General features: G+C 31.7%; 1 protein-coding gene across 8 annotated transcripts in view; it reads right to left on the minus strand.

Moving 5' to 3' along the window:
- The window catches only part of tou (bromodomain adjacent to zinc finger domain 2B toutatis), a 255805-nt gene that overhangs the window by 22178 nt on the left and 220034 nt on the right, over positions 1 to 13593 (minus strand). For all 8 annotated transcript variants that reach the window (XM_075313309.1, XM_075313307.1, XM_075313308.1 and 5 more), the window contains 2 exons: positions 6641 to 7019; positions 4119 to 4364 (listed from right to left, as the gene is read on the minus strand). In XM_075313309.1, coding sequence (XP_075169424.1) covers positions 4119 to 4364; positions 6641 to 6803 — 409 coding nt within the window. In that variant the 5' untranslated portion in view covers positions 6804 to 7019. The remainder of the gene's footprint in view (positions 1 to 4118; positions 4365 to 6640; positions 7020 to 13593) is intronic.

Genomic DNA, 13593 nt, shown 5'->3' on the forward strand with positions numbered 1-13593 from the left:
TTTTTTGGAAATCGGTTAAGTATAATAGATCAATAAATTCTTTCTATTTCAAACCTTCAAAATTATAAAAAAAAAAAACAAGTAAGGAAAGGGTAAAGTCGGGCGGGGCCGACTATATTATACCCTGCACCACTTTATAGATCTAAATTTTCGATACCATATCACATCCGTCATATGTGTTGGGGGCTACATATATAAAGGTTTGTCCCAAATACGTACATTTAAATATCACTCGATCTGGACAGAATTTGATAAACTTCTACAAAATCTATTGACTCAAAATTTAAGTCGGCTAATGCACTAGGGTGGAACACAATGTTAGTAAAAAATATGGGAAACATTTAAATCTGAAGCAAGTTTAAAGAAACTTCGCAAAAGTTTATTTATGATTTATCGCTCGATATATATGTATTAGAAGTTTAGGAAAATTAGATTCATTTTTACAACTTTTCGACTAAGCAGTGGCGATTTTACAAGGAAAATGTTGGTATTTTGGCCATTTTTGTCGAAATCACAAAAACATATATATGGGAGCTATATCTAAATCTGAACCGATTTCAACCAAATTTGGCACGCATAGCTACAATTCTAATTCTACTCCCTGTGCACAATTTCAATTAAATCGGAGTAAAAGATTGGCCACTGTGGTAATATGAGTGTAAATCGGGCGAACGATATATATGGGAGCTATATCTAAATCTGAACCGATTTCAATAAAATTTGGCACACTTGACTATAGTACTAATTGTTCTTCTTGTGCAAAATTTTAAGCAAATTAGGGTAAAACTCTGGCTTCTGGGGCCATATAAGTCTTTATCGGGCGAAATATATATGGGAGCTATATCTAAATCTGAACCGATTTCTTCCAAAATCAATAGGGTTCGATGGGACTAAAACTGCGACCTAGACTTTTATTACAAAAATGTGTTCACGGACAGACGGACGTGGCTATATCGTCTCAGGAGCCCACCCTGAGCATTTTTTCCAAATACATCATGTGTCTATCTCGTCTCCTTCTGGGTGTTGCAAACATATGCACTAACTTATAATACCCTGTTCCACAGTGTGGCGCAGGGTATAAAAACTTTGCTCTTCTTTATTCCACGACAAATATAGCATATGGGCTAGAAATGGATACAGGATTTTATCTTGGGGGCCCAAGCGCTAATTTATAATTTTACTCAGCTTGGCTAATAAATTTTTCTACAATTTTGAAATCATTTCGAGAGGACTCGCGCCTAAATTTTACTCCCTTATCAGTGGTCCTCACTGATTTGGACAATATATCCTATAAATATTGAAATTATGAAGATGGTTCACATTTACACCTAGACCTCGCTTTAGGGAGCCACCGTGGTGCAATGGTTAGCATGCCCGCCTTGCATACACAAGGTCGTGGGTTCGATTCCTGCTTCGACCGAACACCAAAAAGTTTTTCAGCGGTGGATTATCCCACCTCAGTAATGCTGGTGACATTTCTGAGGGTTTCAAAGCATCTCTAAGTAGTTTCACTGCAATGTGGAACGCCGTTCGGACTCGGCTATAAAAAGGAGGTCCCTTGTCATTGAGCTTAACATGGAATCGGGCAGCACTCAGTGATGAGAGAAGTTCACCAATGTGGTATCACAATGGACTGAATAGTCTAAGTGAGCCTGATACATCGGGCTGCCACCTAACCTAACCTAACCTAGACCTCGCTTTAAGTCACAGATACGTTCCAAAAAAACACGACGCAAACTTAAACGACGCAAAGTGAATTATGAGTTTCAATGGCAAACCATGCAAAGATTGGAGACCGATAACAACGCAACTTCGAAAATCTAACGACGCAAAGTGAAAACTAGTACTAATTAAGCAGCGACACTACTTCGAAACAACGCAAAACGAGATCTAGGTGTATATTGATCTACCAGCCAATTATATTACTTGAGTATTTAGAAGTACATTGTCGTTGATAAATACATGGTGATCGAACTCCCATTTAAAATTCTCAACCATTTGGAAGACCGCTCTCCTAGTTTTGTGTTTTGCTGTTATAAATTTTTTTTTTTTTTTCAATTTTTAATTTATTACTGATTTTCTACAGTAGAAAATATTCCTTTAATTTTGTCATAAAAACTTTGATTTTTTTTTTTTGAGAAATTTTAATTTAAACCGTGGATTTTTGGGGACAAAAGCCAGAAAAATTCTGGTCTAGACTGAGTCGAGTCCTAGTATCCATTTTTTTTTAATCACTACATTTTGTGGTATAGCCCCATACAACTCGAACATAACTTCTTTAAGTCCCCGATTATCGAACATTTGTTTAAAGATGCGCCGCCGGTAAGACTTAATGTGTAAATATAACCATAGCGATAGGCTTTCTTTATTTGTTTTTATCCATAATACAAATCGAAATCTCGTTTTAAAACATCATGTCCAATGACGTTTGTGAGTATGCTAAATTTTGGTATGGACCCAAAATACCCACCCAGCAAAAAAAAAAAAACGTCGCCAAAATATAAATGAAAATGTTCTTATTGGAGCCGGGAGTAGTGCAAAATTGGCGCAGAAGCGATGAATCTAACATGGTCTTGTTATAGGACGGATATCCACAACAGCTCTTGCACTGAATTTGTATCACTTCTGTGATTCGAATTCAGTGTTTTGGATTTGAATTAAAAAATTTTGTGATATTTTGCTAAATAAATAATTTTTATGATTTTTAATGTATTTTTACGCTTGCCTAAATCGTCAAATATTTTGAAAAATTCGCACTTTTTCTAGAATGGATTTTGCATTTTTTTCCTACAAAATTTCAATAATTGTTTAACCCATTCGAAACAAAAAAAGTTAAAATGTCCTATTAAAAATATGAAAAAGCGAGTTATAAAAAATTGAATTGAAAGAACTTCCTGTGTAGTTAAATAAAGAAAATCTTTGGGAGGACATTTTTGAAAGTGCTTTTACAGTTGTGGCTTTAGAAGAACTTCCAATTTTTTACTGGGCAGACTCCACTCTCTGTCGGAGCGAAAAAGTATTTCAAATTGTAAGAATTATAAAGAATTATGCATAAAATTTTTTCTTTCAAAGTAAATTAACAATTTTAGAGACAATCGTTGAATCTCTTATCATAAACTCTGATTAATTTTCTATAAACGAAAATACTGTAGACGAAAGGGGAATTTCGTCGTTTGTCTAAAATTTCGTTCCGGAGGAAAGTATTTTTCTTGGCATAATTTCTAAAGAATCCGACAATAAGGTACTTTTTTATGGCAATCCTATGTTAAATTTGTTGGTTATGAACCAAATTTGCCTAATTTCCAGATCACAATTTAGGGATCCAAACCACTGTTTTGGAAACTCGTATTTCCTAAGTAAAATATTTATTTCTTTATTGCTATTAAGAAATCTTCTCCTATCAATAATAAATAAATAAAAAGAATGTAAACCATTCCATATTCTTTATGGAATTGGGAAGATTTCTCCAATTCCTATTCACATGAGAGATCAATGAAATCCCGAAAGACTTCACTAAACTCACACACAACGCGAATACAGAAGCAGTTTTGGTCTTTATTCTAGGAGCATTTTCTTCAAACGTCATTCTTGTAAATCAAATGAGTCTGCTGTTTTACCCCAAGACCGAAAAAACTTTAATTTCTCTTGTGAACCCGACCGTGTGTTTTGAACCTGGGTATCTTGAATTGAATGATTGCAAACGATAACGATAAACACAACCCTCTAGACAATTGAGCCACCACAGTGATCAAACATGTTGTTACAAAAAATGTTGCTTCAAACTAAGTATAACAAGAACAAGAGAACGAAAAACCAAAACAAAATGTGTATACAAGTAAAAGATCATTGAAAACATGTATGTGGTACATCTCTTTTAGAGTGGTAATAAATATTTTGTTGGGCAAGGCTAAAAATAGAATAAAGGGTGTTCGTTTTTGGCAATACAAATTTTGATGTATAACGTTTTTGATTATTTGAAATATTTTTTTTTTTCTTCAAATTTTCTAAAGATACTTGATAACTAAATTCAATGATCTTTAATTATGCTTATGTTATATGATATTAAATTGATCGAGACCATTTGCCTGTGCGCATGAATACTTTACACAACAACTCACTTGCTGGATGAAGGCTAGCTAAGCTGGCAGCCTGTGATGCAGCCACGGCCATGGTATTCTGATGATGATGTCCAGCTGCTGCAGCGGCAGCAGCCGCAGCCATTGAATAACGATCATTGGCAGATCCACCTCCGGTTGGATTGGGTAATAAGCCCAAACCAGCTGCTGCAGCAGCATTAAATTGTGCGTTAAATAACGGGTTTGAGGCAGCTGCGGCAGCAGAAGCAGGATCACGGCCCCAATAAGCTGGAAAGAAAAGATAGTAAATGTAATCGATAAGTAAATATCTACATATTCATTTTTTTATGTCAATATCTAGGAGAAAAATCTAAAAATTCAAGATAAAATAATTTTTTTTTAAATTGAATTATAATAAAACAAATAAACTGGTAGAAAAAACTTCGTTGTATTAACGAAGTGTGTCATTAAAATTGAGACATAGTTTTCAACACTCTATTTTAAAGAAATTTAAAGTAAACTTTAAACCTAAATTTTCCAAATAAATTACTTCGATAAACTGTTTTGTATATTTTGTATACATTAAAGAAAAAAAGCCTACAAAAATATACTAGGATTTATGTTTATTTCGGATCCTCGAAATCAATACTAAATTTTTTTCAATGAAGTAATTTTTTCCTTAAAATTAATTGATTTGACTTAAAAATGGGTATCTTAATTTAAATATTTTTTTATTATTATTCTAAGGTCATATTGGATAAAATAATTCTGAAAAATTCTTCAAAATTAATGAAATTGTCTTTAAATTTGTTGTCTTTTTGCATCTTGACTACAAAACAAAAAAAACATTCAAAAATAAGACGTTTTTACTTGAATCATAGAATAATTTCAACTAGAAGTCGAGTCTGAATTTGGAAATTTAAAGTTTTGTTAATACGTTTTTAAATTACTTTGATAGCAAATGAGAAAAAAACATACGGCCGTAAGTTCGGCCAGGCCGAATCTTATGTACCCTCCACCATGGATTGCGTAGAAACTTCTACGAAAGACTGTCATCCCAAAATTTGCTCCTCCAAGAGGCTCCAAAACCAAATCTCGGGATCGGTTTATATGGGGGCTATAAATGATTATGGACTGATATGGACCACTTTTATCATGGTTGTTAAATATCATATACTACCACCACGTACCAAATTTCAGCCAGATCGGATGAATTTTGCTTCTCCAAAAGGCACCGGAGGTCAAATCTGGCGATCGGTTTATATGGGAGCTATATATAATTATGGACTGATAGGAACCAATTCCTGCATGGTTGTTGGATACCATATTCTAACATCACGTACCAAATTTCAACCGAATGGGAAGAATTTTGCTCTTCCAAGGTGCTCCGGAGGTCAAATCTGGGGATCGGTTTATATGGGGCCTATATATAATTATGGACCGATATCGACCAATTTTTGCATGGGTGTTTGAGGCCATATATTAACATCACGTACCAAATTTCAACTGAATCAGATGAATTTTGATCTTCCAAGAGGCTCCGGAGGTCAATTCTGGTGATCGGTTTATATGGGGGCTATATATAATTATGGACCGATATGGACCAATTTTTGCATGGTCATTAGAGACCATATACTAACATCACGTACCAAATTTCAGCCGGATCGGATGAAATTTGTTTCTCTTAGAGGCTCTGCAAGCCAAATCGGGGGATCGGTTTATATGGGGATTATATATAATTATGGACTGATGTGGACCAATTTTTGCATGGTTGTTAGAGACCATATACTAACACCATGTACCAAATTTCAGACGGATCGGATGAAATTTGCTTCTCTTAGAGGCCTCGCAAGCCAAATTTGGGAGTCCGTTTATATGGGGGCTATACGTAAAAGTGGACCGTTATGGCCCATTTGCAATACCATTCGACCTACATCAATAACAACTACTTGTGCTAAGTTTCAAGTCGATAGCTTGTTTCGTTCGGAAGTTAGCGTGATTTCAACAGACGGGCGGACGGACATGCTCAGATCGTCTCAGAATTTCACCACGACCCAGAATATATATACTTTATGGGGTCTTAGATCAATACTTCGATGTGTTACAAACGGAATGACAAAGTTAATATACCCCCCATCCTCTGGTGGAGGGTATAAAAACCGAAAAACGAATAAATTAAAATTTGTTTCCAAAAATCAAGTACGCAAAACTCAAATTTGAAAGAGAATCGTATCCTCACTTGAACTCATCGCTTCTTCAGCTCGAATTCAATACCAAAATAATTAGTGTAGAAAAAAGTTTAAAAAAACAAGTTTAAAAAGTTTAAACCTACTTTCTGTTAAAAAAAAAAATTCTTCGGTGAGCTGTCAATAAATTGTTTTGCATATGGTCATTTATATTTTCAATACTTATGTACATTAAAGAAAAAAGCTAACAAATATATGCCAGGATTTAGTTTGATTCCGGATCCTCGAAATCAACACTAAAGTCTTTCAGAAATGGTAAAAATCTAACACGATTGCTCTATGGCTAATATTGTAAACATTAATTTTAATTTGACTTACCAAATAATGAGGCCGCATCTAATAAAGCTGCTTGATCATGTGCTCCTCCGGCACCAGCTCCCGAATTACCGGAACCTTTGCCGCCACTGCCTTTGCCTCCACCACCGCCGCCACCATCATTTTGTTGTCCGCCCTCACCCGCATTTTTATCCATGTTTTTCATGAATGTATGGGGGTCGAAGGGTCTATTGTTGCGTTTAATTTTGGAGCTTTTATTTTAACTGGAATCCTAAAGAAATTAATAAGCGGCGTCTCTGATGCGCTGCTCTTTATTTGATAGTATTCGACTATGGGCAATTGTTATGCTCATTGGTATGAGATTCTTCAATTTCATGCTTGTCCCATGATGGTATTTTTTTTTTATTTATGTTGGTTCAATCTAGAAAAAAATAACAGATATAGAGGAAAGAAAAATTTTAGTAATTAAAAACAAAAATATAATAGTTATAAAATAGGGTATTTTTTAATTTCGTTTATTTATTCCTTTGTATTAGCTCTAAACTAAAGTAATGGTTTATTCACCATACCAATACCTCACACCCTTGGCAACATGTTGAGAGTCATATCGAATTTATTATTCACTCAAAACTCCTATAAACATGTTGCAGAGTAATGAGTGCTTTATTCACTTTCGATATTCTCATTTCAGTTCTCTCTCACTCACGCACACATTCAATCTATCTGTCAATTACACTCAACAAAAGAGCACAGTTAATAAAATAGTGCAAGTAAGAAACAGGGTGAAGAAAGAATAACAACAAAAAAATTCATAAAATGTCAAACAAAATAAAACGATGAAGGAAATGTAATGGAAACGTCAAAACAAAAACCAAACAAAACAAAAATAATCAAAAACAAAAAACATGAACATAAAAGTGGAAGAGAAATAAAATAAAGTATCCACTAACAGTTGCTGCTGCTGCTGTTGCGACTGCTATATTTTGTTGTAAGCTCTTCACATGATATGTGCATAATTGAGAAAGAGAGCAGGTTTTCATACGTTTGCTCAATGGGGTGTACGTACAATCGTTGGACGTAGTTGGCTTCGTCGTCGTCGTCGGTATACAACAAATGAGAAAATTGGTCAATTAATTTTGCCTAAAGGTTTATTTATGACTTTACGTTGTTGTTTCTGGCACTTACAGCCCCCCTCTTTTCTGTTTTATCTGTATTTCGTATGGGTTTGCGCTTTTATTGTTTTTTTTTTTTTTTTGTGAGAATAAATTATGACGGCTATATGGAAATATTGTAATTGTAATTAAGAAATGACAACTTATGGTTAATTTTAATGCAATGATTCATATCATTGTCTATAACGACTTGGGTCTTGGGATAAATCGCGTCATAATACATTTGTAATTTATTTGATTTTTTATATTATATTATTACTTATATATTTGCGAATATTTTAAAGGCTTTTGCATGCGTGAAAAAGTAGGAGTAGGCTTTTAAAGCACCAAAGCCAATTTAATTTTTTTTAGTTCATGGAAATTTCTACGTTTTGGTTAAAATTTTCCTAATATTAGAAACTTTCCTTCACTTAATAATTTTGGTTTATCTGATTTTCTGAACCAAAAAAAGAAAAGAATTATATTATTAATAATATTTTACTAAACAGAAATCAATCACAAAATTAATTGATCCAATTATATTTTTAACTGAAATTGCTTCAATCACGATAGTTATAATATCAATCGCAGAATTAGTTAGAAAAAAATAATTGTTTTTTTTTCGACACTTTCAATTAATTCATTAATTGGCTTAATTAAAACCATTTTTATTATTACATCTCATAAATTTTCTTGAAGTTGTTGAAAAATATTTGTTTATTTTTATCACACACAAAGAAAATTTCATTAAAATTCAGCCAACGAAAAGTTTTCATTGATATAACGAAACAATTTCATTAATAGAATGAAAATATTCGCTAATAGTACGAAACGTTACGTTGATTTACAGAAAATTCGTTATAGTAACGAAAAATTTCGTTGTATTAACGAATTTGTTTCACTGGCTGACTTTTAACGACACATTTCGTTAATATAACGAAACTTTTTCTAGTAGTGCATATCTCCATTTGCAACATTTTCTTTCCTGGTGGGTTCACATGGAGCATGTTTTTCATAATATCATAACAATTTTGGCATTGATGTTAGCATTTTTTTAATTTTCTTCGAAATCGTAATGTTCTCCGCGAGGACTATTTTATTTTACAGTTTGGGACCTGGATTTGGGATCACCATAAAAACTTTCCATATACACACAAAGAAAATTTCATTAAAAGTCAGCCAACGAACAATTTTCGTTGATATAACGAAACATTTTCATTAATACAATGAAAATATTCGTTAATAGTACGAAACGTTACGTTGATTGACAGAAAATTCGTTATATTAACGAAAAAATTCGTTATATTAACGAATTTGTTTCATTGGCTGACTTTTAACGACACATTTCGTTAATATAACGAAATTTTTTCTATTAGTGTAGTGATTATTTAAAATTGAATTTTATTAAAACCACAATAAAAGCTTCTGTCGAATTTTTAGCATAGTTATTTATCAAAAAGAAATCGCATCCGGGACTATTGGATATTTTTTGATTTTCTGCAAGAAGCTTGCAATTTCTTCCAAATCATTACTTCTACACCCATAGAAAAAATCATGAATGGCGTGGTCATTTTAAAACGATCCGTTCATGAAAGTGAATCAACACACATGTGTTGTCAAACTGAGAACGGACGGGGTCAATCTGACAACGTAAAAATGACACCATGCGTTGTCAAAACAACAACCAGCGTTCATGATCTGACAACGTAATGGTTACGAATTTATAAACAAAATTAAAAAAAAAAATCCGCTACCGTGACTCGAACCTGCACTGAAAAAAATATTGTCGTGAGGTCAAAGATTTCATGTCTTTAAAATACGAATACAAACTTTGCTTAGCATAGAAGACGCATTTCTCTAAAATAAAGTTATTTTCCTTGTCCAAAAGTCGATAAACTTTTCAATGCAGTCGTATTGTCCTTATAATTAAGTGATTTGACTTAAAAATGGGTATCTTAACATGAAAGAAAAAAGTTATAGGCTAAGGTCAACTTGACTTTAATAATTCAGAAAAATTCTTTAAATTTAATGAAATTGTCTTTAAATTTGTTGTCTTTTTGCATCTGGACTACAAAGCAAAAAATCGTTCAAATATAGGACATGTTTTTCAAAACTTTATTTTAAAGAAGTTTTTTACTTCAAACATAGCATACTTTCTACTGGAAGTCGAGTCCTAATTTGGAAAATAAAGTTGCCGTTAACTCGTTTTTAAAAGACTTTGATAGCATATGAAGAAAAAATACTGAGAAAGCGAAAAATTAAAATTTGCTTCCTAGAAGCAAGTACACAAAACCTAAATTTAAAAGAGAATTGTGTCTTAAAAGTATCCTTACTTGTATTCTCCGCTTCTTTGGCTCGGAATCAATACCAAATTTTTTAAAGTAAAGACAAAATCTTTGGAACCGAGTATGCTTTTTTTTCAGTGTGTGTTGTCTGCCACATACCATTAACAGTCGCCTTAGCACATTGCACCACCCTAGCACATTGCACACAACAACGTCCAGCGATTATTTTAAGACTTTTCATGGCCAAAGGAAAAAATGCCGTCCGTGGAAGAAATCGTGAACAATCCGTTTTGATTTTTTGTGAACGTTTCCGTTTCATTTTGTCACTATCCGTTCACGATTGTGTTTCTTCTTCTGTGGCTTAAGTGTCACTTCGCTAGAAGTTATTTTTTACATTTGATTTACTTTCATTTCGCAATATATTTAAATTTTCTTAATTTTACAGCCTACACTGAAAGAGGAGCTTTCTTTTCCGAGAATCGAAATTTTGGATAAATAAAATTACCTTTTGAATCTAAAACTGATAAATTATATTAGATATCGACGTTGCATCGTTAATGACAAATTTGGGGTTATTTCCTCTTAAAGAAAATATTCTAACTTCGTGCCTGAGGAAAATATTTTCTTTTTGTCCCCATTCTATACGTACATTTTCGATAACAGTATTGTCCAAAAGAGATAAAAATTTAAAAATTAAATAAAAAAATATATTTTTCAAGGTTTTTCTTCTTTTTTTTTCAAATGAAATACGAAATCATCACATCTGTTTTTTTTTAACAATTTAAAAAATTTAAGAAAATAATTGTCAAATTTGCTACAATTTTTATTTTGGGAGCAAATTATTTTTTCCTGCATAAATCCAATCTGCTTAGCTTCAGGGTGGTTTCATTTTTATTGTTACTATCCATGGTGAGCTAATATTTAATAGTAAAATATTACCATAAAATCATTTGGACGTTGAACTCACTCAAGGAAGAGTTTTCTATTCTTGGACGTTGAACTCACTGAAGGAAGAGTTTTCTATTCTGCGGAAAGAAATTTTAGATAAACGAATTCTTTTTGACGAGAAGTTAATTCCTTTCAAAGCGAATAGAAAGGATTAGAGATAATCGTTGCATCTCTTGTCACAAAATCGGATTTAATTGCTTTTAAAGAATAAAGGAGAACTTTGTTTGTTCCGAAGCAAAGTTATTTATTTATTTTTTTTTTGGAGATGTTCTTTTAAAATGAAAAACAAATCTTCTCCAGGAGCATTAGAAAAAAAACTTTGCAACATTTAACATTTCTATTTTGTTTTTTTTTTTGTAGATGTTCTTTTAAAATGAAAAAAAAAATCTTCTCCAGGAACATTGTGTTTTTATTAGAAATGAACTTTGCTTTGAGAATTGTAACATTTCTATGGGAGGGGAAATTATTTTTATGGGATTTTGGGACTTAGTTTCTTAATTGATCCAAATTATTAAATTGGAGGAAGTTGTCTATAATTCACAACACCATAAAAAAAAAGAAAATGTAGGCTTATTTTGCCAACTTTTTACCAAATATATGAAATGTGAGGACTTGATACTTGAACTGTATGTATTTTGAAGAATAAAATATTAAACAAAATCAACACTCAAAAAAAAGTGAACTCTCTATTTCACTAAAGCCAATTTAACTTTATTTCAGTTCTTGGAATTATTATGTTTGGAGAAAGTTTCCTTTACTCTAATAATTTTGTGTGTACGTTAGTTAAATTAACTAAAACCGAGGAAAAAATATACTCAAATGAAGCATAAAGATTAACTAAATTCGTGTCTTCCACAAAATAGTTCAGAATTTCTTTAAATTGGTAAATTTTACCAAAAATGCGTCCATCATGAACTTCGAATGTCACTAAAGACATTCTTGCAATTTTGAACTCCAAATTTTTCCTTCAAACTACAAAATTTTCTTTAACAAGTGAAAAAAAACTTAGTTATGTCTAAAAAATTTCTTGAATTTGTCGAAAAATATTTACTTATTTTTATGACATCGGCGTGATGCCAACGTTTGTAATACTGTTTAGTTAAAATTTTCTACAAATGTTAAAAATTTTCTAAAATTAACCGAAAGTTTTCTCCCTGGTGGGTTCACTGTTTTTTCAGTGAACATTTCGTATTTCGAAAAAAAAAAATTGTTGAAATATGAAAAAATGTCCTTATCGCAGTACGAAGTTAAAAGTAAAAATTACTAAGTTTAAAAAATTAGTTTTTGAAAAATTCGAATTTAGTGCATTTTTTTACTTTTTTCCTTATTTAGAGTTTATGTCGTTAGAGTAAACAAAACATAGTTAAAATCAAAATAAAATAATGAGGAAAATTAAACAACAATGAACTAAGCTTCATGGCTTAAAATTATTTTTCATATTTTTTTCGATTTTGTTTTCTTCACTCAAAAAAAAAGTGAACCCTCTATTTCGCTAAAGCCAATTTTTTTCAGTGTTGTTTGAGAGCATTAACTAGTTTCATTAAAAACTATAAAAAAACTGTTTCGAGTAGTGATAAAAAAACTAACTCACTAAATTCTTAAAAAAAGTAAAAACAAATTAAAAAAAAAACAGGCTTGTTGAAAGAGCACACTGAGAAAACAGTGAACCCACCAGGAAAGAAAATTTTAGTTAATTGTTGAATAATTTGATTAATTGAATAAAATTTTAACTAAACAGTATTATAAACGCAGATGTCGCTCCAATTTCGCAAAAACAAGTAAAAAATTTTCGACAAATTTGAGAAGATTTATCAGACAAAATTATTATTTTTCACTTATTAAAGAAAATTTCGTAGTTTGAAGGAAAAAAATTGGAGTTCAAAATTGCAAAAATGTCTTTAGTGCCATACGAAGTTCATGATGGACGCATTATTGGTAAAATTTACAAATATTAAGGAATTCTGAACTATTTTGTGGGAGACACGGATTTAGTTCATCTTTATACTTCAATTGTGTATATTTTTTTCTTCTGCTTTAGTTAACTTACGTACGCAAAAAATGTTAATGGCATGGAAACTTTCTTAAAACGTAATAATTCCATGAACTAAAAAAGAATTAAATCAGGGTTCCCTTTTTTTTTTGAGTGCATTGTAAACAAAATCTTAAATTTTGTGAAGAATTGAATATTGTTTTGAAAATTTAAACTCTTTCCGAAAAAAATAATATTAGCAACTATGTTTAACTTTGTAAAAAAAATAAAGTCCTATGCATAAAATCAGTTCCAGATACGTCGGAAACAAATTTACCTAATGTTCTGTAAACATTTTGTTAAGAAATCATCTTACTAAGAAAAGATAATGCGTGGATCTAAACTTTAGTTCGTTCACTTTGAAATATTGGAAATAAACTAAAGTCCGATTTGTTAGTGTTGTTCGAGAGCAGTTTCATTAAAAACTATAAATAATAACTGTTTCGAATAAACTAACTCATATTAAATTCTTAAAAAAAATAGAAGGAGCATTGTGAACAAAATCCTAAATTTAGCGAAGAATTGACTACAGTTTTGAAAATTTTAACTCTTTCTGAAAAAAAAAAAAATAATATTAGCAAA

The sequence above is a fragment of the Haematobia irritans genome, chromosome 5, assembly GCF_050003625.1.
Source record: "Haematobia irritans isolate KBUSLIRL chromosome 5, ASM5000362v1, whole genome shotgun sequence".
In the NCBI taxonomy this organism is placed as follows: domain Eukaryota; kingdom Metazoa; phylum Arthropoda; class Insecta; order Diptera; family Muscidae; genus Haematobia; species Haematobia irritans.